General features: G+C 51.5%; 1 protein-coding gene and 1 long non-coding RNA gene across 6 annotated transcripts in view; one reads left to right on the top strand and one right to left on the bottom strand.

Moving 5' to 3' along the window:
• PRICKLE2 (prickle planar cell polarity protein 2) overlaps positions 1-23178 on the top strand; it is an 89924-nt gene extending 66746 nt beyond the window's left edge. For 3 of the 5 annotated variants that reach the window (XM_015293288.4, XM_004944663.5, XM_004944662.5), the window contains 6 exons: positions 4799-4912; positions 6157-6294; positions 7029-7232; positions 8664-8850; positions 11077-11931; positions 20717-23178. In XM_015293288.4, coding sequence (XP_015148774.2) covers positions 4799-4912; positions 6157-6294; positions 7029-7232; positions 8664-8850; positions 11077-11931; positions 20717-21585 — 2367 coding nt within the window. In that variant the 3' untranslated portion in view covers positions 21586-23178. Of the gene's footprint in view, positions 1-3461; positions 3713-4350; positions 4669-4798; positions 4913-6156; positions 6295-7028; positions 7233-8663; positions 8851-11076; positions 11932-20716 lie in introns of those variants that run through there. The other 2 variants (XM_040646353.2, XM_015293290.4) reach the window with 2 other exon arrangements.
• On the bottom strand, positions 2336-4311 carry LOC121106603. The gene is made up of 2 exons (XR_005839198.2): positions 4201-4311; positions 2336-4049 (listed from the first exon to the last, which is right to left on the bottom strand). It is a non-coding gene; the product is annotated as an uncharacterized LOC121106603 (long non-coding RNA).
• Positions 23179-23249: the final 71 nt, after the last annotated feature.

Genomic DNA, 23249 nt, shown 5'->3' with positions numbered 1-23249 from the left:
GGAAGCAATGTCTCTGCAGGATCTTTTATAGAGCAAGAGCTGCTCCAAAAGCTTGACAGAAATTGATGTCATTCTCAACAAGAAACCAGGGAACAGCAACACTCAAGCGGATGCGCTGCCATTAGCCGTGAGAGAGGAGCGCACGGAGAGCTGCACAGTGTGCCAGAACAAATAGATGTTATGAGAATTGCTTCTCTTTGTTCCCTGCCTTTGTCCTTGTGATTCTGGGGTAGGTTTGTGGGATCGGGGGTGCGGGACAGCCCAACGCTGGGGATGCTCTCTGCTGACTGCATGTGGGTCTGGGGAGCGATCTCCCACCTGAGGCTTTTGTGTGGCTCTCTCCACACTTCTCCTCATTTGTGGCACTTATCCAGCACAATTTCCAGCCCTGGAGACACTGGTTTTGTCCACACTCCCTGGGGGTTCCTCAATTATAGGACGGGATAGATAGTTCTGAATAACAACAACCAAGCACACCAAGTTGCCTTTAATGCCTCCCATCCGGCAGCAGCTCCCTGGTTGCAGGGCAGCCTGCTCGTACGCACAGCAGGGAGATGGGTCTGGCCCTGCAGGGTGTCCTGCTGCCCTGAGACGTGCCCGGTTGCAGCCCCACATTGCTCACTCCTGCTTTGTTCCAGGACACCCGGCCTCATTGCCAGGGTTGTTTTGCTCTGTGGAATAAGGAAGCGCTTTGTGTCGTGATGTCTATGGAGGAGGAGGACGTGCCAGGTGTGGGCTCAACTGAACCCATTTTGTAGCTTCACGCTGGCTGTGATCTGTAGAGCTCTTTTGTGAGTGTATGTGTGCAAGCACTTGCAAAGTGTTGCAGATGCTTCGAGAAAGTTATTTATATGTGGTGTTTGTTTTCCACCTTCTTTTTCCACTGGAAGCCAGCAGGAATGGTAGAGCTAACAAAGGCATCAGCATCGTCCCTCTGTAGATTCCAAGTGCTCAGTGTAGAAGATCCTGGAGACACCTGAGGTCAGGCTGGATGGGCTCTGAGCACCTGTTTGAGCTGTAGGTGTCTGTATTCATTGCAGGGGAGTTGGACTAGATGACCTTCAAGGGTCCCTTCTAACTCAAACGATTCTCTGATCACCCCATGTCTCACGTGCTGCTAAAAGGCCAGCATGGGCTTGTTGCAGCCACTTGGGCCAAAACTCATCACGCTCCCAAATCTCCCACGCCCCTGCTTACCCAATCATGGTCCCTTGCTGGGGTCATGTCCGGGCACTGTGTTGCATGAGGTGCATCCTGCCCTGGCAGGGCTGGTTTGGGGAAGGCAAAGCAGGACTACTGCCCAGCTGTTGTGGCTCTGCAAGTCATCACTTGCAGCTGCAGCATGCCAGGACACCTCATGCTCCTTTATGGCCCTTCCCGCAATACGGTCACACCGAGCAGCCCTGTCTGATGGGTGCTTGGGGTGTTGTGATTGGGGTGCACCTGGCGGAAGGGTGTTGTGTTTGCAACCTGAGCACGCGCTGCCTGAAAGCGCTTGCTTTTCCACCCCCACTTTTATTTCTTTGATCAAAGAAATCTTTCATAAATGCCATAAGCTCACAAGTTGTTTGCAAACCTTTCCTTCCTGGAGGAGGTGTAGGACTTTGTCCACAAAGGGGCCAGGGGCGCTCTGCCTTTGGCAAGGAGCCTGTGGGGCCACCAGCAGAAGCCACGCTTCTGCCTGTGTTTGGCAGGGATGGGGTGGGTTTGTAAGCTGACAAAGTTAAACTGGAAACAGAGCCCAAACCTAGGAAGGCTGCAGAACACAAAGGCATTTGTAAACTAATGTAATTACTTTCTCAGTGCCTTTGAATAAAGTTGGCTCCACTTTAAAGGCTTTTCTCTACCCTCATTTTACATTGTGTTCTTTCCTTTCTCCTGGTTTCTATCTTCCCCTTTTCTCTTTTAGCTCGGAGGAGATGTTAAGTTCCAAAATGCATATCAGCAGTTGTTATCCATGCCCTCACTAAAAACACAGGGCCCTTGGAACAGCTTCTTTTTGAAGATGAGGATAATGCACGGAATGGGGAGGAGGATGGCTGGGAAGGTCCAGACACAGCCTGGAAAACATTTTTGTCACTGCACCCTGGTGGCATCTGGGGCCCCCAGCCCACACTGAAGTCTTATTGTGACTTGGCATGATGTTTTTCAGATTCTTCAGGGGGTTCTCCCATCGAGATGGGAGCAGAGGCTGCAGCAGAGGGGTGAGTGGGGAAGCCTAGCAGGAAATCTAGCTGTGTCCCTCAAGTGGCTCCTGAGCTTCTTGGTTAGGATAACTGTGGACAAAGAAGGTCTGTTGCAAGGGGAAATAGCAAGACACTGAGATACTGCGCCATACAGCACAAGTCTTTAATAAAAAAAGCAATTATGTGGTGCAGCTCGTGCTGCAGAGCCTGGAAGGTCAGGGGATAGCTGTCCACCTATGCCCAGGGGTCGGGATCAGCCCCTTGGCTGCAGTGGCTCTGCAGAGGGCTCATGGCTCTAAGGCCTGTGCATGCTTTGAACCAGAACTGAATGGAGGAGGAGCTTTTTGGTGTTTTTTTTTTTCCTGGAAAATGCTGACCTTTTGTACAAAAGCAAAGTGCAGACAGAGCAGTTTTACTTTTCCAGTGAGTTAACATTTTCTGCAGGCCTTTCTCCTTAGAAAGCCAAATGTATCTGAAAATCCCTTTTTCCGTTATTTTTCCTCGTTCCCAAGCATCACAGCCTCATGGCCAGGCTTTGCCAGCCCGACTCTGGCAGCCTGCAGCTGGGAATTGGCAACAAATGAGAGGTTGTTTTACCTGAATTACGGTCACCTGGGCAAGGGACATCCTTCTGCTCATCACCTGCATGCCGTGGGGCTTCTTTGTTACCCACAGCCATGGGGAAGGACCAGCAGCTGCCTCTGCAGCCCTTCTGCAAGCGCCCATGCAGAAGGTCCTGCTGGCTGCCTTGACCCCAGAGCAAACCCTTTTGGGTTATTGCAGGCAGCAGAACACAGGTTGGAGCCTGTTGTGTTTGTTTTGCTTTGCTTTTCAAACCAAACTGCCCATCCCTGCCAAGCAATGCTGCTGGTGTGCTGAGAGCCGGTTCCCGCAGACCTGTTGGGGTTAAATGGAAAACTTCCCAGCGGAAGCAGGAGAAGGAGCCATGAGCACATGTAGTGCCACGCTGGGCTCCAGGAAGGCAGCTCCTGGCTCCCCATGCTGAGGGGGAAAGGCACATATCCCTGCTTCTCGCCTAGGGTGCGCGTCTCACAGCTCATTGCTATAGGGAGCTGAGCAGCCTGATGTCATTTGGCAGCTCTTCAAAAAAAGAAAGAAAGCTTTCTGCTTGCCACCAACTTCAAGGACTCAACGGGCAGAAGAACTTCATCACAAGGAAAACAAACGGAGCACCCTGAGTGCGGGTGGAGCCGGGCAACCCAGCCAATGCACTGGGAGGGTTGGCCAAGAGGAGCCAGTGGTGCTCGGAGCCCTGGGACAGCCCCGGAGGGAGAAGCCAGAGCCCAGCAGCTGGAGAGAGATGGCAGGAGGGACACAGCGATGGGTTTGCTGCTGCAAGCTCTGTTGTGGATCTGGTGCATGAAGTTGGGAAGCTCACAGAACATCGTTAAACCATAAATAGTGCTTTCCAGTGGATATATTTGCTCCTTCATGTAGCATGTCACAGGAATGCGTTTGCAGTGTGCTTTGATGTCCTTGGATGAAGGATGCTCTATAAATGCAAAGTAAGTGTTATAACCTGCGTAAGTTTGTTCCCTTTTTAACATAACAAAATGCTTCTCAGCCTTTGGTGGTTTCTATAGCTGCTGGGTCTGTTCCTGCTGTGCTTTAGCAAAGCAAATGCAGGGGTTCACGTGGCACATGCGCAGTGTGTTCCTCAGCTCGGTGACACGAGCAGCCCCCTTGTCAGCACCACAGGTGGAAACCTGCTGACGAGCTCCTTTGTCATAAAATCCCTTGATGGGAAAGTCGGATCCAAGCGTTGGTTCGGAGAAGAATGAAGCCGTTGAGAGGAAAACACGGCAGTGGTGTCCAGAAAGCACCCGAAAGCAGAGGAAACACCTGGGGAGGGTTAATCCCATGGTGGCAAAAGCAGAAAGCAGTTTGCATCCCTCCTGCTGAGTGCTGATTGAAGGAAGCCATTTATCCCCCTTCTGCTGCCCCAGCATCCAGAGCCTCCTGACCCCAGCCGAGCAGCAAGAGCTTTCCTTACCTTCGCCCTCTCCTGTTTCTCCCCACGCTGCTGAACCCCTGCGTGGCCATTTTGGTGCTGCTGCTGGGCCAGGGAGCCGCATCCCGGCCCTTCCGTGCACGTCCCAGGTGTGGCAGCCGGAGCGCAGAGTTCAGGGCGTGCTTCCTCACCAGGCTCTTCCTGTGCCAGGGCACGCCGGGCCCCACCGTGCTGCGCTTGTCATAATTGGTTTTAATTATATACTCTGAGACGAAAGAGAAGGAAAGAACAGCAAACAAGCCTTCCAACAGATGTTATCTGCTGTTTATTTTCACAAATTGCTGCAGAAAAGGCCCAGAGGGTTTTGATGGAGGTGGAGGCTGAGATATAGCCAGCAACACGGAGGCTGCCGGGGCACAGGCTTTGTAACCTGCCCTGCCGAGGCAGGTGCCGACACATCCCCGCAGCCGGCCAAGCATGCTAACGCTATGGAGGCTGACAGAGCAAACGGTAACGAGCCAGCAGGCACTGCCGCCCTCCTCGAGCCCTCTTTGGAGAAAAAGGCAGCAAACCCAAGGCAGCACGTGGCTGCGTTGCTCTGCTCGGTCAGAAATAACCAGTGCCTGTTTTTGCTCCCCAGGTGCACCAGTACTACAGTTGCCTTCCAGAAGACAAGGTGCCCTACGTCAACAGCCCGGGGGAAAAATCTCGCATCAAGCAGCTTCTGCACCAGCTGCCTCCGCATGACAATGAGGTGAGTGACCTCGTGGTGTGGGTGACAGAAGGGGATGGGATGCTTTTCCTGGGGTCTCTCTCTTTGGAGGCGCGGGTGGTTCTTTTCTGCAGCCCTTTCTGCTTTTCCATGGAGTTTGGCAGCGTTGTTGTTTCAACAGAGCTATCTGCTACCTGTTAAGATTTTGCTGGAGGTTGGGAGCTGTTTGTTTTTAAAGCCTCAGCTTTTGTTTTTGAAATCATCTGCACTTCTCTGACATAAAAGCACTCTCTCAGCCCTTGGAAGCCACGCTTAAAGCAGCTCCAAGTGCTGTTTATCTCAGCCAGATGCAGCGTAACAAAAGCCTTTCCCAGGCGCTCCTTCCAGCTCACCTTGACGTGCACCGAGTTGGTGAGGTGTTTTGCTCACGAGCTGTGAGCCTGGGAGGCCAGGGTTTGAGTCAACACCTACAGAGCAAGCACACCTCGCTGCATCTTGCAGGAAAGACGTGTGAGGCAGCAGAAAGAGTCTGCTCTCTGATGTGTTTTTTTATCAGAGAGAACATTGGCTGCTGCTAGCCCACAAAATTTCCCTTTGTAAACAACAACAACAAAAAAGATTTTTGTGTTCCTTGTGAAGAAGCTGCTCTGGAAAAGACAAGAGAGTACTTTGTCTCATCTAGGTCAGGAATTCATGAGCTTACCCATGCATGGCTGGGTGCCACCGGAGCAGTGCGGCACTGCCGGCACCGTGCAGGGGCTTCGCATGCACCCTTGGCCCAAACCTGCCCGCCTGCCTCCCCTGGCAGAGCCAGAAACCCACAGCTGGAAAATGCCGGGATAAATGCACAGCAAAGCTGCTGCAGGCTGGAGCCGTGAGCAAGTGTTGTTTCCCTGAGCACTGCTTCCCTGAGCATTTTGCATCCAGTTCCCGCTCATGCTTGGTTTTGTTCCTCTTGACGTGTTGAGAAATAACAGTTGGAGTTCCCAAATAGCTGGAACTCCACTGTTTACATGGGGAAAGTGGGCTGTGCTTGAGAAACACCAACACAACACTTGGACGCTGCTGTAACATCTCTGCCATAAGGCGGCTGGTGGAAGAAGTAGGCCTGGTTGTACATTTTCAGTTGTTTTTCATTTATGCATCATTGAAGTGGTGGCTGGGAAGGGTTTAAATTCCTGCTGAAGTTACACCTATGGAGGTGGCTGTACGTTTTCTTAGATTCCTTTAGTGAGCTTTGCATGGGATTATGGCTCAAATCACCGAGCATCGCTTCTGTTTTCTAGGTCCGTTACTGCAATTCGTTGGATGAGGAGGAGAAGAGGGAGCTCAAACTCTTCAGCAATCAAAGGAAGAGGGAAAACTTAGGGAGAGGAAATGTCCGACCTTTCCCTGTGACCATGACAGGAGCCATCTGCGAGCAGGTGGGTAGCAGGCAACAGAGCGGAAGGAGCGTGCCACGAGCATCCTGTGGGTTTTGGGCACCAGAGCGGTCACTAATCCCAAAGCTTGTGCAGGGAAAGCTGCTGGGATCCTGGGGATAGAATCATTAAGGTTGTAAAAGACCTCTAAGATCATCCACTCCAACCATTGGCCTGCCTCCACTATGCCCACTAACCACATCCCTCAGTGCCACATCTCCGTAGTTCTTGAACACCTCCAGGAACAGTGACTCCACCACCTCCCTGGGCATCCTGTGCCAGTGCATCAGCACTCTTTTGTAGACAAAATTTTTCCTAATGTCCAACCTGAACCTCCCCTTCTCCAGACTAAACAATCCAAGTTCCCTCAGCTGCTTCCCGTAAGTCTTGTGTTCCAAACCTTTCACAGCTTCATTGCTCTCCTTTGGACATGCTCCAGCGCCTCTATGTCTTTCCTGTAGTGAGGGGTCTAAAGCTGAACACAGTGGCAATTTACATTATTGTGGCAAGCAGTCGTTGGGTCACCATCACAATGAGTGTCCATTGGGTTGTCACCACCACAATGAGACTCCGGCAAGGCAGAAGTGGAACCAAGATGGGACCCAAAAAGCTGCTGAGATTCTTGGAGAGGCAGCAGGAAGGGAGGCAGTGAATTAGCACTTTCTGCCACTTTTGCAAAAGCATCTCATTAGGGATGGACTCACTGGTCCCGTGTCTCATGTTGGCTTCTCTAACAGTGCGGTGGGCAGATCAATGGAGGGGACATCGCCGTCTTTGCCTCGCGAGCCGGGCACGGCGTTTGCTGGCACCCTCCTTGCTTCATCTGCAGCGTCTGCAATGAACTGCTGGTCGATCTGATCTACTTCTACCAAGACGGCAAGATTTACTGTGGTAGGCATCATGCCGAGTGCCTCAAGCCCCGGTGTGCAGCGTGCGATGAGGTAAGAGCCCACAAACCCCATCAAATCCCCACTGCCCACCTCTGTACCCTGTCTTTCTATAGCATGAGGTTTTTTTTTTCTTGAGTGACTCATAAGAATAAAGCAAAATCCTCAATAGGCAGTGATTTGAATCTGGGAGCCAAGAGCTGGACTGAAGGGGTACCACCAAAAAGATGCACCCCAGCACAGACGCATGGGAAGGTATTTCCTCTCTGTGCACAGTGGGAGCGGATGCAAAGTATGATGCTTTGGCTTTGCCTTGCAAGCTTTTTGTAGGGTTTCCATTTGGCATCCTGTGGGATTTTGTGTTGAAATCTACCCAAAGCATTTCCAGTAACAACACACCCACCCATGCTTTGTAATTTCAGCCTGGTTGTGTGTGCCCTTCCTTCCTTCTCCTCTCTTCCCCCAGAGGAAGCCTCTGGTGGGATGAGTGTTGTGTTTCTTACAAGCAGTAGTGTTTGAGTGCACGCCGAGCCAAAACAGGCTTGCAGAGAGGAGATTAAAGGGATGCAGGAAGCTGAACAAATGAAATACAAAACAAACGTAGAAAACCGTGCAGAGTTGACTCTGAACATTTCTCAAGTGTCAGTCTCTGTTTAAAAGGCTGGTGAAGGAAATTGTTCTGGCTTCTACAGTTAAGAAAACCATAGTGTGGAAAACCATATGTACTATAAAATACCAAGTCCCATCTATGCAAGCGTATAATAGTAAAAATCCAGGGCTACATGCACTTGAAATATGAAGAACGTTGACGTATGTATCCAATTAAATTCGTAATGTTACCGGGGAAAAAACAACTCCTAACCATGCAACTGGCCCAGTTTCCTCGTGGTTTAGGCTGAGTAATTTCTTTTCTTGTACTTTTTATCCTTGCAAATTCTCATACTAGGCTTTCATTCAGCTCCTTCTTTCACACGCGCTTCTTCCACTGGAGCATCCAGCACTAACTGTGACAAGGGAGCTCAGAAAGAGGAAAGCTGTCAGTGCAAGCAGGTGGCAGCGGGGTGGGGATGATGGTGAGGAGCCAGGTAGCTCTGTTTCCCCTCCAGAGACCTGCCACTTTTCATTGTGCTTTCAGTCATCCTTTGTAGTCAGGTCCCTGTTTCAGAGACGGGTAGATGTGTTTTAATAAGTGGCTGTTCATTTCTTCAAAAGTCCCCAGGATCGATGGGTTGTATATAAGTGTGTTTATTACCCTCATCGACCCCTTCTGCTGATGGATGCGCTTACGAGCACCCCCAGGACCCATTACTGCAAGCTGGGCATTAACACTTTCTGGTCCGTGCACCGATTTGCATTTTAACAGGGTGTGAGGCTGGGGGTTTAGCTGTGAAATTCAGAGGTTGTGTGAGCGAAAGAGACACAAAGACCACATCCTGGGTCCCCCCTCCGACTGACTCTGCTCCATCGTCGCTTTTCTTCCCCCAGATCATTTTTGCCGATGAATGCACCGAGGCCGAAGGGCGGCACTGGCACATGAAGCACTTCTGCTGCTTCGAGTGCGAGACCGTGCTGGGGGGGCAGAGGTACATCATGAAGGACGGGCGGCCCTATTGCTGCAGCTGCTTCGAGTCCCTCTATGCTGAGTACTGCGACACCTGCGCCCAGCACATCGGTACGTGTGCTCCTTCCTGTCCGTGGCAGAGCAGTCCCAGGAGCTGTGTGTAACTAGGAAGAGCTTTCTCTGGCAGAATTTAACGCATACATTGTTCTTCTAAACCTCATTTTCCTCCAAGCAGCCTATCTCTTTGAATCTCAGCTTCCTCCCAGCTCAGCTAGCTGAAGGCTCACACAGGAGTTAATGAGCTACTGATGCAAAAGATGGTTGCTTATTAGGCATCATGATTGTTTCTGTTTGCCTTTTTTAATTAACCTGCAGACAGATGTTCTCAGTCAGAAAGAAATAATGCATCGGAGTCAAGCTGCCTTTCTGGAGCAGGGAGACGGGCTGGCTTGGGGTGTGCTTTGCACTGAGCCTGGCTCTTTCCTTGGTGCAGGGCTGCATGGCTTGCTTTGCCCTTTGGCTGAGCATTTGCATGCGGTTGCACGCGTGACACACAGGCAGCCTTTGTCTGTCCGTGGAGGTGAGCTCACGTGCCTGTGCAGCGTTCCAATCATTCACAGGCTGGAGGGAGAAAAAAAAAACACTTTGCTCCTGTGCAGCTGGCAGATGGCACAGGGGAAGACACAAGGCTTCAACAAAGCGCTTGGAAGATGTGTTTGCTGCAACCTATAGCACATCTTTTCTGAAAGCTCAGCTGCAGAGCAGTGCAGAAGCAGCTGTTGTGCCTCTCACGGTCCCTTCCCTTGTGCTTCACCCATCTGCTGCCAGTTCTTTGCTATGGAGCCCTGCATAGACTGAGCCCAGCTAACCGGCCACTTGCATCCCCTTCCCCATGGCAGATGAGATTTCATTTTGCTTCATTAGAAGAGAGGTGCCTGTAACAGGTAAACACAATGGCTGATCACCTGCTGCGGGCACTTTGGCCAAGGCTGGTGGAGGGAGGTGGCACTGAGCCTGTTCACTGCCAGGCTTTCCTTCCAGTTCCCATTCTGCTGTGTATCTGCACATTTCTAGCAAAGACTGGCTGCAGTCATTTTGCTGCAACTTGCTTGTGGTAGTTGCTAAATGTGCTTAGCAGCTGCAGAAATTGGAATTGGGCATGTGCTTGAGACTTAGAGGGACTGGGTTGTATGGCAGAGCTGCTGAGCAGGGAAGCTGTGCCCCTGTCTCTGCAAGATGGCTATGGATCATTGAAAAAGGAGCTGATGAAATCCCACCCGCTGTCTTTTCTCTCTTTTGTCTGCAAGGGCACTCCAGCCTCTATATAAAAGCATTTCACTCATTATGAGGGGAGGGAAAAAACAACTAGGCTAAAGCAGGTTTAACTTGGAATGAAAGGGATTGTGAACATATAGTTCCTTTGTAAGTCAGTCAGTGGCATCGAGCACTTCCAGTGGCAGGGCTGTTGCATGTGTGCGAGCAGGGGCTGCAGTGTGCGTGCAAGCAGGGCCGTGCACACGTGCAGCAAGGCTCCCCACAGCTCAGCCTGCCTGCCCCCTGTGCAGCAGTTTCTCAGGTAACAGGGGCTTTTGCCCAGAATGGCAGCTCAAAGAGCAAATAAATGCTGTAATTGAAGCCTTGGGAGCTCTGCTCATGGCTCTGATGTCTGTAGCAGGCACGTGCTGCCGCAGCTCTGGCCGACGCCTGCAACTAGCCTGGGGTGTCACTGGCTGGGGACAGGCTCTTTGCGTTCATTCCATTACTTATCCCAAGAGGCTTGGCAGGAGAAAATTTGGCTGAGGGGGAAGCATGGGGATACACTTAAATCCCTGGAGCAGGCTCTGTCTGCCTTTTGGAAAAGGGGCCCCAGCAGCCAGAATAAAGCAAAGCTGGGAAGGCAGTCAGGACCGGAGCAGCGAGGGGCAGGGATGAGATCTGTTCTGTTACGTACTTACAGATCCCTCTTTATGGTTTGGTTGGACGCTTTTTGGTTTTTTAATAGGCAGCACATTATTGCTTTGGCTTCAAGGACTTTATGGAGAACTTCTTGCATTCCTCTGCTTTATGATCGGAAATATCCCCATTTAATGTGCAATAGCTTGAGGCTCGCCTCCGCTGCCTTTCCCAACACTGAGCAACTCCCTAGCAAAGGCCTGCAACCTGCAAAGAATTAGGAATGGGCGTGACTTCACATGCTGGAGAAACCCCACCAAAGGGCTTTTGAGAGCGAGTACGGGTAGGTGTCACAGCATGGACCAGCCGTGAGCACTTAGGGTTTGGGGCAGGAAGCAGTGAGCATCCATCAGGCTACCTAACTCTGTGCGTGGTACTCCCCAGGTATCGACCAGGGCCAGATGACATACGACGGGCAGCACTGGCACGCCACCGAGACCTGCTTCTGCTGTGCGCAGTGCAAGAAGTCCCTCCTGGGCCGGCCCTTCCTGCCCAAGCAGGGGCAGATCTTCTGCTCGCGGGCCTGCAGTGTGGGCGATGACCCCAATGGCTCCGACTCTTCCGACTCGGCCTTCCAGAGCGCGCGAGCCAAGGAGTCCCGCCGCAGCGCCAAGATCGGCAAGAACAAGGGCAAGGCGGAGGAGGCGGCGCTGAGCCAGCTGCAGGTCACCTCCAACCGCCTCTCCACCGACGTGGACCCGCTCTCGCTGCAGATGGACCTGCTGAGCCTGGCCAGCCAGACGCCGAGCCTCAACCGGGAGCACGTGTGGAGGAGCAGGGATGAGCTCTACCACTATGGGAGTAAAATGGAGCAGGGGCAGGCTCAAAGCCCTCTGCAGCTTCTCAGCCAATGCAATATCAGGACTTCCTATAACCCCAGCCAGGTCCCAGGCTCACAGCCTGATTTATGGGCTAAGCATTTCAACAACCCGAAAAGGAGCTCCTCGCTGGCCATGAAGGGGCACGGAGGCAGCTTCATCCAGGACTGCAGAGAGGACTACTACTCGGGGAGGCTTCGCTCTCAGGAGAGCTACAGCGACATGTCCAACCAGAGCTTCCCCGAGACCCGGGGAAGCCTCAAAGTCCCCAAATACGAAGAGGAAGAGGAAGGCGGGATGCCCACCCCGCAGTGCCGCACCCGGCACCCCATCAACGCCCTGAAGTTCACAGAGGACCTGACGCCCACCGAGCAGACTCCCCGTGGCTCCATGGAGTCCCTGGCTCTTTCTAATGCCACAGGTATGTCATCGCTCCCCTTTGCATGTGACACGGCCCTGGTGCTCAGCAAGGCTCCATGTACAGGGTCACTGTGGCAGGGGTCTTCCAGTGTTTCCTCTTATTGAAACAGATTCCAGATCCACAAAGCACATGGTCACCTTGGGCTGGGACGCACGAGCTGGGCTCGTTATAACCTGTTACAGTTAATATGGGGTCAGTGGGGTGCTTCTAGCTCTCTCCTGCCTGCCACCAGCCGTGCTGGCACTAGGGCAGGGGGGTACTAAGGGATATGTGTGGGGGCCACCGGCTGCCTGCCTGGCCCCTCGTGTGCCTGGCAGCCCCATCTCGCTCGATCTGCCCGTTTAGCAAATGCAGTGCTTTGTAAATGGTTGGCCTTTCCGCATAGCTCGAAACAAATGTTTTCAAGCTCTTTAATCCTCTCTTTTGTGCAGAGGGAGAAAAAATCAAGGCCAACTACTAAAGCAGAGACAGATTCCAGCATTCAGCGCTTTGAGGACTGCTGTCAGCTGCTGTTGTGGGCTGGAAATATTTTTAAATGCTTTGAAACAATCACAGTTAACCCCTTTTATACAGTGTGCAGCTATGGAGCTCGTGGCTAGTTAGGGCAAATTCCTTCCCCCTTCTGCAGAGCTTTTCTTCTCCTCTTCCAATCCTTCTGCAACAGTGAGAAAAAGCCATGCAGGATGGGCATGTCTTGCACAAGTGCTGGGCCTCTTTGTCCCAGGTGCATCCCAATGTGTCATCTCACTGCAGATGCATTTGGGTTTTGCTTTTTGGAGTAGCAGCATGGAGATAAGCATTAGGTTAGGTTGCAGCCCTGCCTGACAGCTCTCATTTCAGCCATGCTCATTTGACACAGCTACCAATTGTTTCAAAGTCCCTGCACTTAAAACTTCTGGGTTAAGAAAACACCAAGCCTGCTTTGCTTGCCAAAGATGCTGCCTTGCTCTTTCCTCCCCCAGCTTGTTCCCATCTTACCAAGCATTGCTAGGATCTGGGCTCATCCTACCCCTGGGAAATGAAGTTCCTCTCCCACTATCCCCATCCATGAGCAGCTTGGATGCTGCCTGGTGCCCAATCTCAAGGGGTCCCCACCTGGGGATGTGCTGGGAGCATCACCACGTGCCACTGAGCCCCAGCTCAGTGTTCTCCCAGCCTGGCTGGGCAGGTTTCCTTTGATACACCCATGCCTCCTCACCCCATTGATGGGTTTTGGCGTGTTTTTTTAAGGTAGTTGCCAGCCTCATGCCTCATGGTTAGGATCTCCCTAACCAGCAAATGTGAGAGCACAGGGGGAGCACAGTGATGAGCTGGAGTGGGCTTTGCTCACACAACCTCAGACAGGCACAGAGGAAAGCAAGATGAGAAATGCAGAGGGAGCTGGGGCTGCTCCACAAAGCAAAGCCCCACGTTTCAAAAACCACTCCTGTTCCTGAAAGCTCCTCTTGTGCAAACCCCAGTACAAATACTCTTGAGCAACACCTAGTTCCTATGAGCAATATCTGAATATTGAAGCGACTGTTTCCTTCTTTGGAACTGAAGTGTGACGAGGTTTCTGGGATACGGGTCAAGAGACAAAAGACGTGGCAAATCTTTCTTAGTAGAGTGAAAACTCATTGTGGATTTTGTTTTAGAAACCCTTTTAGAAACGCTGGGAGGGAGATCTCCCATCAGCATCCTCCCTCATGTAACTGCGGCACATCTCCTTGCGGACAGTGCCTGCACCACAGTTCGCTTCTGTCCTGCTGTTTGGGGAAGCAGCTCAGCATGATGGGGCTTGTAACGCATGTAAGCAGTACCTCTGAAGAGGGAGGTGATAACATTTTTATTAATGTGTAAGATCTAATAATCTCCTTTGCTCTGGGACCTGGCTCAGCTTCGCAGGGGCACTGGGCTAATGACAGGCAGCTCCCAGCGCTGTGCTGCTGGCAGAGAGCGCCGGGAACAAAGGCAGAATTATCCCATTGCATCGGCAGCGTTTGGAGGACAGATTCGGTGACCTGGCCAAGGTCTGTAGTTTTGAACCCATGTGCAAAGCTGGAATTTGGTGACGGGGCACAGTCGCTGCCTTTCCTTGTCCCCTCAAAGCAAGCTCCATGGCACACATCATGCAAATGCAAAGCAGGCTGCTGCACTGCCTGCTTTTGCCCATGCACGTCCTGTAAATCATGCTAAAAAAGCACACGGGGTCTGCCAGTAGCTCCTTGGGTTTGCAGACCCTTGCAGAGCACATCCCAGCTCCTCCAGTTCTCCCTTCCTGCCCAGGTCCCTTTGAGTTACCAACTCTGCATGGTTGCTTCACCTTATAGCTGAAATAATGAGTACTGAGTCCATCTGATACTTTCTGGCGCCGCTGAAAACATTCTTTTTTTTTTTTTTATGGAGAGCTGAAGGGCAAACAGTCCCTGACCTGCAGAGCGCGTATTAAAAGTGGAGTGGTTCCTCCCTGGCAGCAGATTTTGCTGTAATGTTTCTGTTACGACTTAACTAATAATTAGCTGAGAAGTCAGTAAGAGCAGGCAGCAACACGGGCATGCAGCGGTGCTTCCTATCCTATGGACAGAAGAGTTAACTCAATTCCTAGGAGCCTTTTGCAGCCAGACTCTGCTCGTTGCATTGCCCTCTAAAAAGGTTTTGCAAGCGCTGTGTGTGCCTAGCAGCTGAATCAGACACCAAGAGCTGCTCTCTGATGCTTCCAAGCCATTTCCACAAAATCCCAGCTGGTCAAATAGCCCACTTAAGGAAGTACCTGCAGGCTAAATGTTTCTCTGTGGTGACAGCCTCTTTGTGTGCAGCCTGCGGAGAGCGTGAGTGCTTGGAGGGGAAGCTGCACTGAGTGGTGACACTGTCACATGCAAAAGGAGACAGAGACTGGAAGTATTGAGCAAATGCGTTTGTGTGAGGGTAACAGATGAGCTCCGTTTCCTCCTCTCATCTGTCACAGGCATAAATCCAGGGAAAAAAATGTTAACTGGTGCTGATGCAGAGTGCAATGTGACTGCGCATGTATGGCACACGTCTCTGTTATCTTCTCTGTTACAAGATGCCCAGAGGCCCCAAACAGTTTGTTTTTCTAGGACTAAACAGCAACTGTGATCTGGCCAGAAAGCTGAGAGAGAAAATGTATGAATGTGAGAAAATGAATGAGTGCCGGTCCCTGTGACACTGCGCTGTGACACCGCATGGCACAGCCCCTGCTCCTCTGTGTGGGAGAGGCTGAAAGCTGGGGCTAGAAGGGGAAAAAAGCTGTTTCTCAGGGCTGAGATATGATTTCCAAGCAAGCATACAGTGGCTCAGCAGCTCCTGCAGCTCCTGACCTCATCCCACACACCGGTGGGGATGGACTTCAGGAAGAGCAGGGTCCAGGGGCTGATCCTATCCCTGTGCCCCACTGCAAGGGGATGTCCAGAGCTCCCTGTGCTTCATTCTGTGCTTTGTTTTGATCCCTGCTCAGCTCGAGAGGGATGTGCCCAGCATGTGAAGATGGGTCAGTGCTGAAGTGTTGTATGAGTGCCAGGAACATTTCTTCTCCCGTTCTCTGGCATTTTGTCATTGAGTGTCATGAGGTTTGGCGTGCTTCTGTACAGCTTCATCTCTTCTGCTCTGTACGTGGACCTGCAGAGGCACGTGGAGTAAAGACAAGAGGGAGAAGAGAGAGGGCAGCAGTAGCACATCAGGCCCTCTGTATCCCTGTGCCCATGTGCTGGCCAGCTGAATCACAGAATCACTTGAGTTGGAAGGGACCTTTAAAAGGCCATCTGGTCCAACCCCTCTGCAATGCACAGGGGCACCTACAGCTCCATCAGGCGCTCAGAGCCCATCCAGCCTGACCTTGGGTGTCTTTAGGTGTCAGGCATCCATCACCTCTCTGTGCTACCTGTGCCAGTGACTCACTACCCTTATCCTGATCAACTTCTTCCTTATATCCAATCTAAATCTCCTCTCTTTTAGTTTGGAGCTATTTCCCTCTTGTCCTATCACAGCAGACCCTACTAAGGAGTCTGTCCCCTTCTGTTTTATATTTGGGGATGGTGCAGGAGCTGGTGGTGCCCTTTCCCAGCAGTTACCCTTCAGGTGAAGACGATGGTTGTCTGTGGGGCTGATGGTGCAGATTTCCGAAAGAAGAAGCTGCAAGTGTGCTCACTGTGGCTCCTCCAACAAAAACATCACCCTGGGAATGTTGTGGGAGACCCTTCCCTGGAACAGAGGAATGATGTCCTGGTTTCACAGGTGACGTGGAGAAGGCCACCTAAGGTCTTCTGTTAGTGAGCCAGGCAGAGGGCGCTGGACAGGATTCCCTAACTTGCAGGGCACCTGGCCTTCCCCTCGCAGCCTGTTTACTTTCCGTGCCTTTCAGTTACATAACGGCTCTGCTTTATTTCTGCACACCCCGAGGTCGGTCAGAAGCCAAGCGAGGCTGAGTTCTAAACAAATCCCCGGAAAGGCTGTTTGTCCTTAAGTTCCTTTCTAGTTCTTGGGACTGAACTGAAAAGAAATCATGTTTCAGGAGTGGGGAGGACGTGCCCGCCCTGTACTGTGGGAGAGACTGATTTCTGACACGGGGGAATGGGAGATGGCACGTGGTCCCATCCTGCGTGGCTGCGTCCCTGCTGGGCGCCTCTATGGGGTGCCAAGGAGTGCCATGTGCAGGTGATTGCCTGCACTCTGGTGAATGTGAGGGTGAGGAGAGTGAGGCAGCACTGCCCCGTTTGCAATATGATAAGTTCTGCATTCCCCTGTTGGGGCGAGGCAGACAACGCTGTCCCTATACAGTGGGACATGGGCTACAGCAATGCCTCACTGGTGTTAGACAAGCTTCATAGGGAGTTCAGTGGAATGGGGTCTGAGAGCTGCTTCTCCTCCCAGGTGCCTCATTTGCAGCCTCACACCAAGCCTACGTGCTCACTGCAGCCCCTCTGCTGTCATTTGCTCGGTGTTTTAATAATCCATAATTAATGCAACCTGCCGCCCTGGTTTAGCAAAGCACACACAGTGCAGCCAGGGAAATTGAAGCGCGCTGAAGAGCTTTGTTGTGGCAAGGTTTTAGAGGTGATGCATGCAGGGAATATCAGCTCTTTGGACTTTGTGCTGTTGGTTTGCTTCTTCTGCTGTTATTTTCCTTGGAACCCCTATATAGGATTGACACAGCTTTTGCTGTCAGCTGGGGAAGGGCTTTCAGAGGGGCTTATCCTGCTTGTTCCTAACCAGAAGCCTTCTTTGTGCTCCCAGTGTTGCAGCCAGCTCCAGCTTCATGTCGAGTGCCCACAGACGGGTTGCAGCTTTCACTTGTGTTCATCCGAAGTGCACTTGTTTCCATGGCTTCAGTGCACACAGCAGCGAGTGGCAGCTAAATAACCACTGTGTCCTCGTGCAGAGCTGCAGCTTCGGGGTGTGGTGCGTGGCAAGGAGAAGCTCAATAACATTTAGGATTTTTGCATGCAAAGCCCCACGTGGTGCATTTCTTGCATCTACCGATGGGACTCCAAGCATGACTCTGCAGAAGGAAAGCACCGTGGGAGCCATCTCTAGGTCTGTGTCACCCCAAGGTTTGTGCCCTTGGAAAGGGGCAGTGATTTGTAGCCCCGGGCTGGAGTGAGGCTCCTGCATAGCCCTGTGCAACAGATGCTCAGATTTCCTATTAGAAGATACCCACTGCATGGCAGAGTCTCCCCTTCGCACTCCCTTTTTGCCAGGTTAGGGCTCGATCGGGTTATTAGCTGTGTTCCCAGATGAAACACATCATTAAGAGGGAGCAGCAGCAGCTGTAAATAAGTGCAGGTAACTCAAGGAGCTTGGGCCTCGCTGCGGGCTCAGTGGCCGTAGGAAGGGAGGGGCAATGCAGGACCACAGCAGTGTCCCCAGGGCTCTGAGGAGCAGCAGCAGCCATCCACGCTGAGCAGCTCTGTTTCCCTCCAGTGTCCCATTTTGCAGCCTTCTAACTGCTTTTATTGCTGAAATCCTCCTTGCAGGAGTTCAGCAAACCTGGAGAATAATGCATTCCCCTCCTCTCTGCAAGCGTTTTTTCTGCATATTGAAGGCTGTTACATCCCCTTCAGCCTTCTCTTCTCTAGACTAAACAAGCCCTGCTCTTTCAAACTTTATTCCTAGGTTGTGTTTTTTAGATGACATTTTTATACAAACTGTTACTGCTGTCCCTGCACCCAGGCTGGAAGGCTCCTGCTGTGCATTGCTGAGGCTTTGGCTTGCAGAGGGACAGGATTCTGTAATCTCCAACTCACAGCTCTGTGGTGTTCCCCCTCTGCATGGCAGGGCTGTGCTCCCTCTGAAGCCAGCTCAGCATTCAGCCTTGCTGCAGTCAATGTTTTCCTAGCGATGTGAGATTTTATAACGTGTGTGCTTAATTACATCCAGGCCATCCGGATCAACAGCCAAAAACATCCCCCGGACCTAATAATGACTGATTAAACCTTGTGCTGGGACATGAGTTATGCTTGTATCCTAGGGCCCTTGGCCGAAATTGTTTGCCTGTGTGCAGACCATTGAAGAGGGAAAGGAAAAGCCTGCAAGGGGCTGGAGCCCCATGTCCTCTGTAACTCAACCTGAGCATCACTGAGTCCTTTCCTGCGTGCAGGGTTCCCACGGATGCTCTGCTCTCCCCGTGCCTTGGTAGCCTGTCCCTGCATGCTCCCAGCTATTCTCACTGTATGCAGCCCTGCAGGAGCTGAGAACACAGGTGTTGTGTCAGACGTGGCGAGGCCCTTGCAAGCGATGCTGCCAAAATGTATCCTGCAAAGCACTGTATCGTTCTTTCTCCTTACAGAGCTTTGCTGCTTCTTTAACAAAGAATGGATGCATGGATGTCACCATGGGTTCGTTTTCTTTGGCATCAGCTATTGTCTGACACAGCCGATTGAGGCAGAGTTCAGCTGGCGGCAGCCGTGATTCACGCTTGGATCAGCACTGCCCATGCAAGAGGCTTCTGCTCACGTTGTGAGGGTGCTCACACAGAGGGGACTGGGGTGAAGTGCACAATGTGATCCCAGTGTAATCGGGACCAAAGCGGCAGCAGCTCCAGTGCTGTTAAGCCAGACATTGCTGCAAGGCAGCAGCGGGGATGGGAAGCATCGTGTGGGGCTGTTTCCAAACGGAGGAGGTGGGGGGCAGCTGCAGAAGCCAGCTGGGTTGGGCTGACCTGCCTGAGAGGCACCGACCTGGTGTGAAGTGCATCATTCTTGAACAAAACACAGCTTTGCTTTTCTAAGCTCTGCCTCCCCCTGCCCCCGCAGCATTCAGGGATTGCCTTCATTCAGTTGGGTTGGGAACTTTTGGAAAACCTTGCTCATTTTTGCAGGATCTTAGAATCACAGAATGGCTTGGGTTGGAAGGGATCTTAAAAATCATCCAGTTTCAACCCTGTGCTGTAGGCTGGTTGCTCCCCACCAGTTCAGGCTGCCCAGGGCCCATCCAGCCTTGCCTTGAGCACCTCCAGGGATGGGGCACCCACAGCTCCTTTGGGCAGCCTGATCTTGCTGCCAAGTCCCAGAGATGCACTGTAGTGGATTGTGAGCAGGGTTAGTGACAGCGGCCCTTGTTCTCGCTCATTTTTGGCTTGGAATGGCTCGTGCCAAAGGAGCTGAGCTCCTGATGAAATGCAAGCAGCTTTTGTTAAGGAAAAAAAAAAAAAAAAAAGGTTTATTCTTGAATTGAGGGTTGGGTTGTTGGGTTTTCTAATTAATTTACAAAGTCATAAATTCTTGGTGATTACATAAGGGGTGTGCGTCATGCTGAAAATCCTGCTGATGGTGCACAGCACTCCCAGTTCAGTCTGCACGGGGAGATTGTGACGGGGAGCAAAGTGCCAAAGCAAACACTCTGCAGTTGATTTGGGATGAATTGTATTTCCTTTGAAACAGCTTGCAAAATATGTTGTCCTGAGCTTGTAAATGTAAGCACTCGCTGCTGCCAGTTGTCAAGCCAACATGAAGGTAGTCAGAAAATGGTCAGAAAATACAGAATCATAGGATGGCTTAGGTTGGAAGGGACCTTAAAGATCATCCAGTTCCAACCCCCTGCCGTGGGCTGGTCGCCTCCTGCCAGATCAGACTGCTCAGGGCCCCATGCAGCCTGGCCTTGCACCCTTCCAAGTGTAGGGCATAAAACTCCCAGAAGAAGGACCAGGGCTATGGAGCCATGGGGCATGTTGATAGTGCCAAGCAGAAGCCCCACTTCTCTGTAATGGGATTAAGGCTTCGTGGGCTGCAGGGAAGCCCCTTGTACATGGCCAAGGCTTCACTTGCCATCCTACCATGAGTATCACCTTGGGACCAGACAGTGCAGCTCAGTGACAAGCCTGAATTGGTCGATGGCCCTGTTTTTGGCTGCTCCTGACACTGCTCAGTCCATCAAAACATGTCTCTGTTGAGCAAGAAGTGGGTGCTGGATCATGGCACCCTACTTATCTCAGCGTGCAGGAGGCCTCGGGTTACCTCTGACGCATGGGTTTGTCGCTGGCATCAGTAGTTATTCCTATCAAGCCACAGACAGCATAGACATATGGAGAAGGAAGTCGTGAAAAGCAACTAACAGTCCTTGGAGTCCAACTCAAAACACCTTAAGTTGGTGTGATTTCCCCAGAGGAGGATCTGTCTCCTCGTAAAAATAAATAGTCTTGGAGGGCTCTTCAGGACAGCATCTCAGGAACTGAGTTTATTTTAAAATAGAAGGCCACAGGTACAGACCAAAGATGGCCTTTTCCCTGCACCCCTAGTGATAGGAAATTCTCCTGAACTCTCTTTTTTCCCTCCCTTTCCCCTTCCCTATAAAGGCCTCTCTGCAGACGTTGGAGCCAAGCGCCAGGAACACCTCTCCCGCTTCTCCATGCCCGACCTGAGCAAAGACTCAGGCATGAATGTCTCAGAGAAGCTGAGCACCATGGGGACCCTCAACTCCTCCGTGCAGTTCCGCAGCGCCGAATCCGTCCGCAGCCTGCTCTCAGCGCAGCAGTACCAAGACCTGGAGCCCAACCTGCATGATCTGGCCAGCCCCATGGGCTACCGTGAGCGGCCAGCGCACGGCCGCCTGCACCAGAGCTTCGACTATGGCAGTGGGGTGCCTGGAGGCAAGCTGGCAGCACAGGACGGCACCAGGCATGCCCCCATGAGTGAGCGCACGCGCCGGCGAACTCCGCTGCGGGACGATGAGCGGCACTACCGCCCACACCGGCCACGGCGCTCCAGGCGCTCCCGCTCGGATAACGCCCTGCACTTGGCCAGTGAGCAGTGCTGCCGACTGAAGGAGAGGCCCTCGCTGCGAGCCAGGGATGATTATGATCAGTTCATGCACCAGAGGAGCTGCAGAGAGAGCCTGGAACAGGGTCCCCGCAGGGATGCCTACGGCCACTGTCCCAGGACGGTGTCAGACCTCGCCCTGCAGAACCACTTGGGCGAGCGGTGGGGGCCCTACTTTGCCGAGTACGACTGGTGCTCCACGTGCTCCTCCTCTTCCGAGTCTGACAACGAGGGCTATTTCCTTGGGGAGCCGATCCCTCAACCCGCCCGCCTGCGGTACGTGACCAGCGAGGAGCTGCTGCACAAGTACGGCTCCTACAGCATGCCCAAGTCTTCCACCTTGGGTGGCAGGGGACAGTTGCACAGCCGGAAAAGACAGAAGAGCAAAAACTGTATCATATCCTAATGGCATCCTTGCCAGGCACCTTCGAAGAATGTAGATTAACTCACAAACTTGCACTGTTCTAGATCATGTAAGCGCTTTTATTGTAAGAAAAGGACCCGAAGAGGAAGGGTTTGTAAGAAGGTTGTAGACTGGCTTCTATTAATAGTTATAATCCTGGGCACGGTGAATATATTTTGCACATCTTACCTTGGAAACACACAAAAAAAAAAGAAGTTCACTTTAGCCTGTAATATTTACCAAGTAGTTTCTCTTCTTTCTCCCAGATGCTGCCGCCCTGTTGAGTTCTCTTTGCCCGTACGTTCTGTCACCACTCTTTGCTATCACCATCTGGTCACTGGTAGCTTTTGCTTCCCACCACATCATCATTTTCCACGACCCATTTTGGTACGCCTTTGTCTCTCTCAGTGTGGGAGCCTAAGTTATTTCCATGACTGTTGTAAATGCAATGTAAATGAGAGTTTGGAGAAAATATTTTTGTATTTTGTAATATTGGAGGAATTTCTATATCTTAGGAGTCACTGGGAAAATGCATGCACATCCATAGCTGTTTTCTGCCAGAGCTGAACAGAGTGCTTTGGGCCCTCCCTTTTCATTTCATCATCACATTTCTTAAGTGTATCAGTGAGAGTTTAAGTGGTTTTATTTTATTTTAGCTCTTTTTGTTTTCTGGTTGTTTTTTTCCTGGTAAGTAAAGAGAACATTTTCTGACTCATTAAATCTTCAAGAGCCCAAGGCAGCACTTTGAAGCCTGCTCACACCTGTGGTTTTCAGGTACACTATCAGTCGAATACAGGAATCCTGACAGCTGCAGAAGTGACTTTTTTTTTTTGTCAAATAGGAAAGAACAGAACTACCAAATGTCCGCAAAGTTGTCAATGACCAAAGCTGGAGAAGGAATTTTACACCTCTGTAGAGAATGCTAAAGTTACTAAACGTCGAACTATTCTTTGGAGTAAATAAAAGTGTAAATGGTGCAATTGTGTGATGTCAGCATGACGTTGTTTTGAATATAGACTTGTCTTATGGTGCTCTAGTTTCCTGGGTTATGTTAACTGCTGTTCATTACCAAGTGGAAGTCTCAGCATTGCCTACTGCCTAACACTTCAGAGACCGACTGCAAACTGCTCCCTGCTGGCCAATGCCGTCGCGTGTCCCAGCGGTAGAGCTCAGCCATGTTGTGTTCTGGTGGACGTGAGTTGTTCTCTGTACGCTTTCAACCATCGGGGCAGCGAAGCGCGACGCGGGCGATGGATGCTCTGTGGGCTCTGCCCTTCGCAGCAGCAGCCCTGGCATCCCCATTGCCTCCCAATGGGAGTTGGGGAGGACGGAGGGACCCCACCTCCCCCCACTGCAGGAGCAGCACTGGTGGGGGACGTGGGGTTGCCCACCCGCAGCAGCAGATGCAGCAAATTTGTGAAGATGGGTGTCTCCGTGCCACAAAATATTGCTAGGAAATTCTTTTTGCTGTTTGTAAAGGACAATGTGATAATTATTATTCCTTGAAAAAGAAAAAAAAAAGACGACACTTAAGTATATTTAAAAAAATGTTTTTTTTTTTTTTCCAGTTGGAATAAATGGAAGTATTCATCCAAAGGGAAGAGTCTTGGGTGTATGTTTTTACTCTGAAGGCGTGTTGGTTAATTGTGGAGCAATTAACAAAGGCC

This window comes from Gallus gallus, chromosome 12 (assembly GCF_016699485.2).
Source record: "Gallus gallus isolate bGalGal1 chromosome 12, bGalGal1.mat.broiler.GRCg7b, whole genome shotgun sequence".
NCBI lineage: Eukaryota > Metazoa > Chordata > Aves > Galliformes > Phasianidae > Gallus > Gallus gallus.
This window is presented reverse-complemented; position numbering and strand designations above follow the sequence as displayed.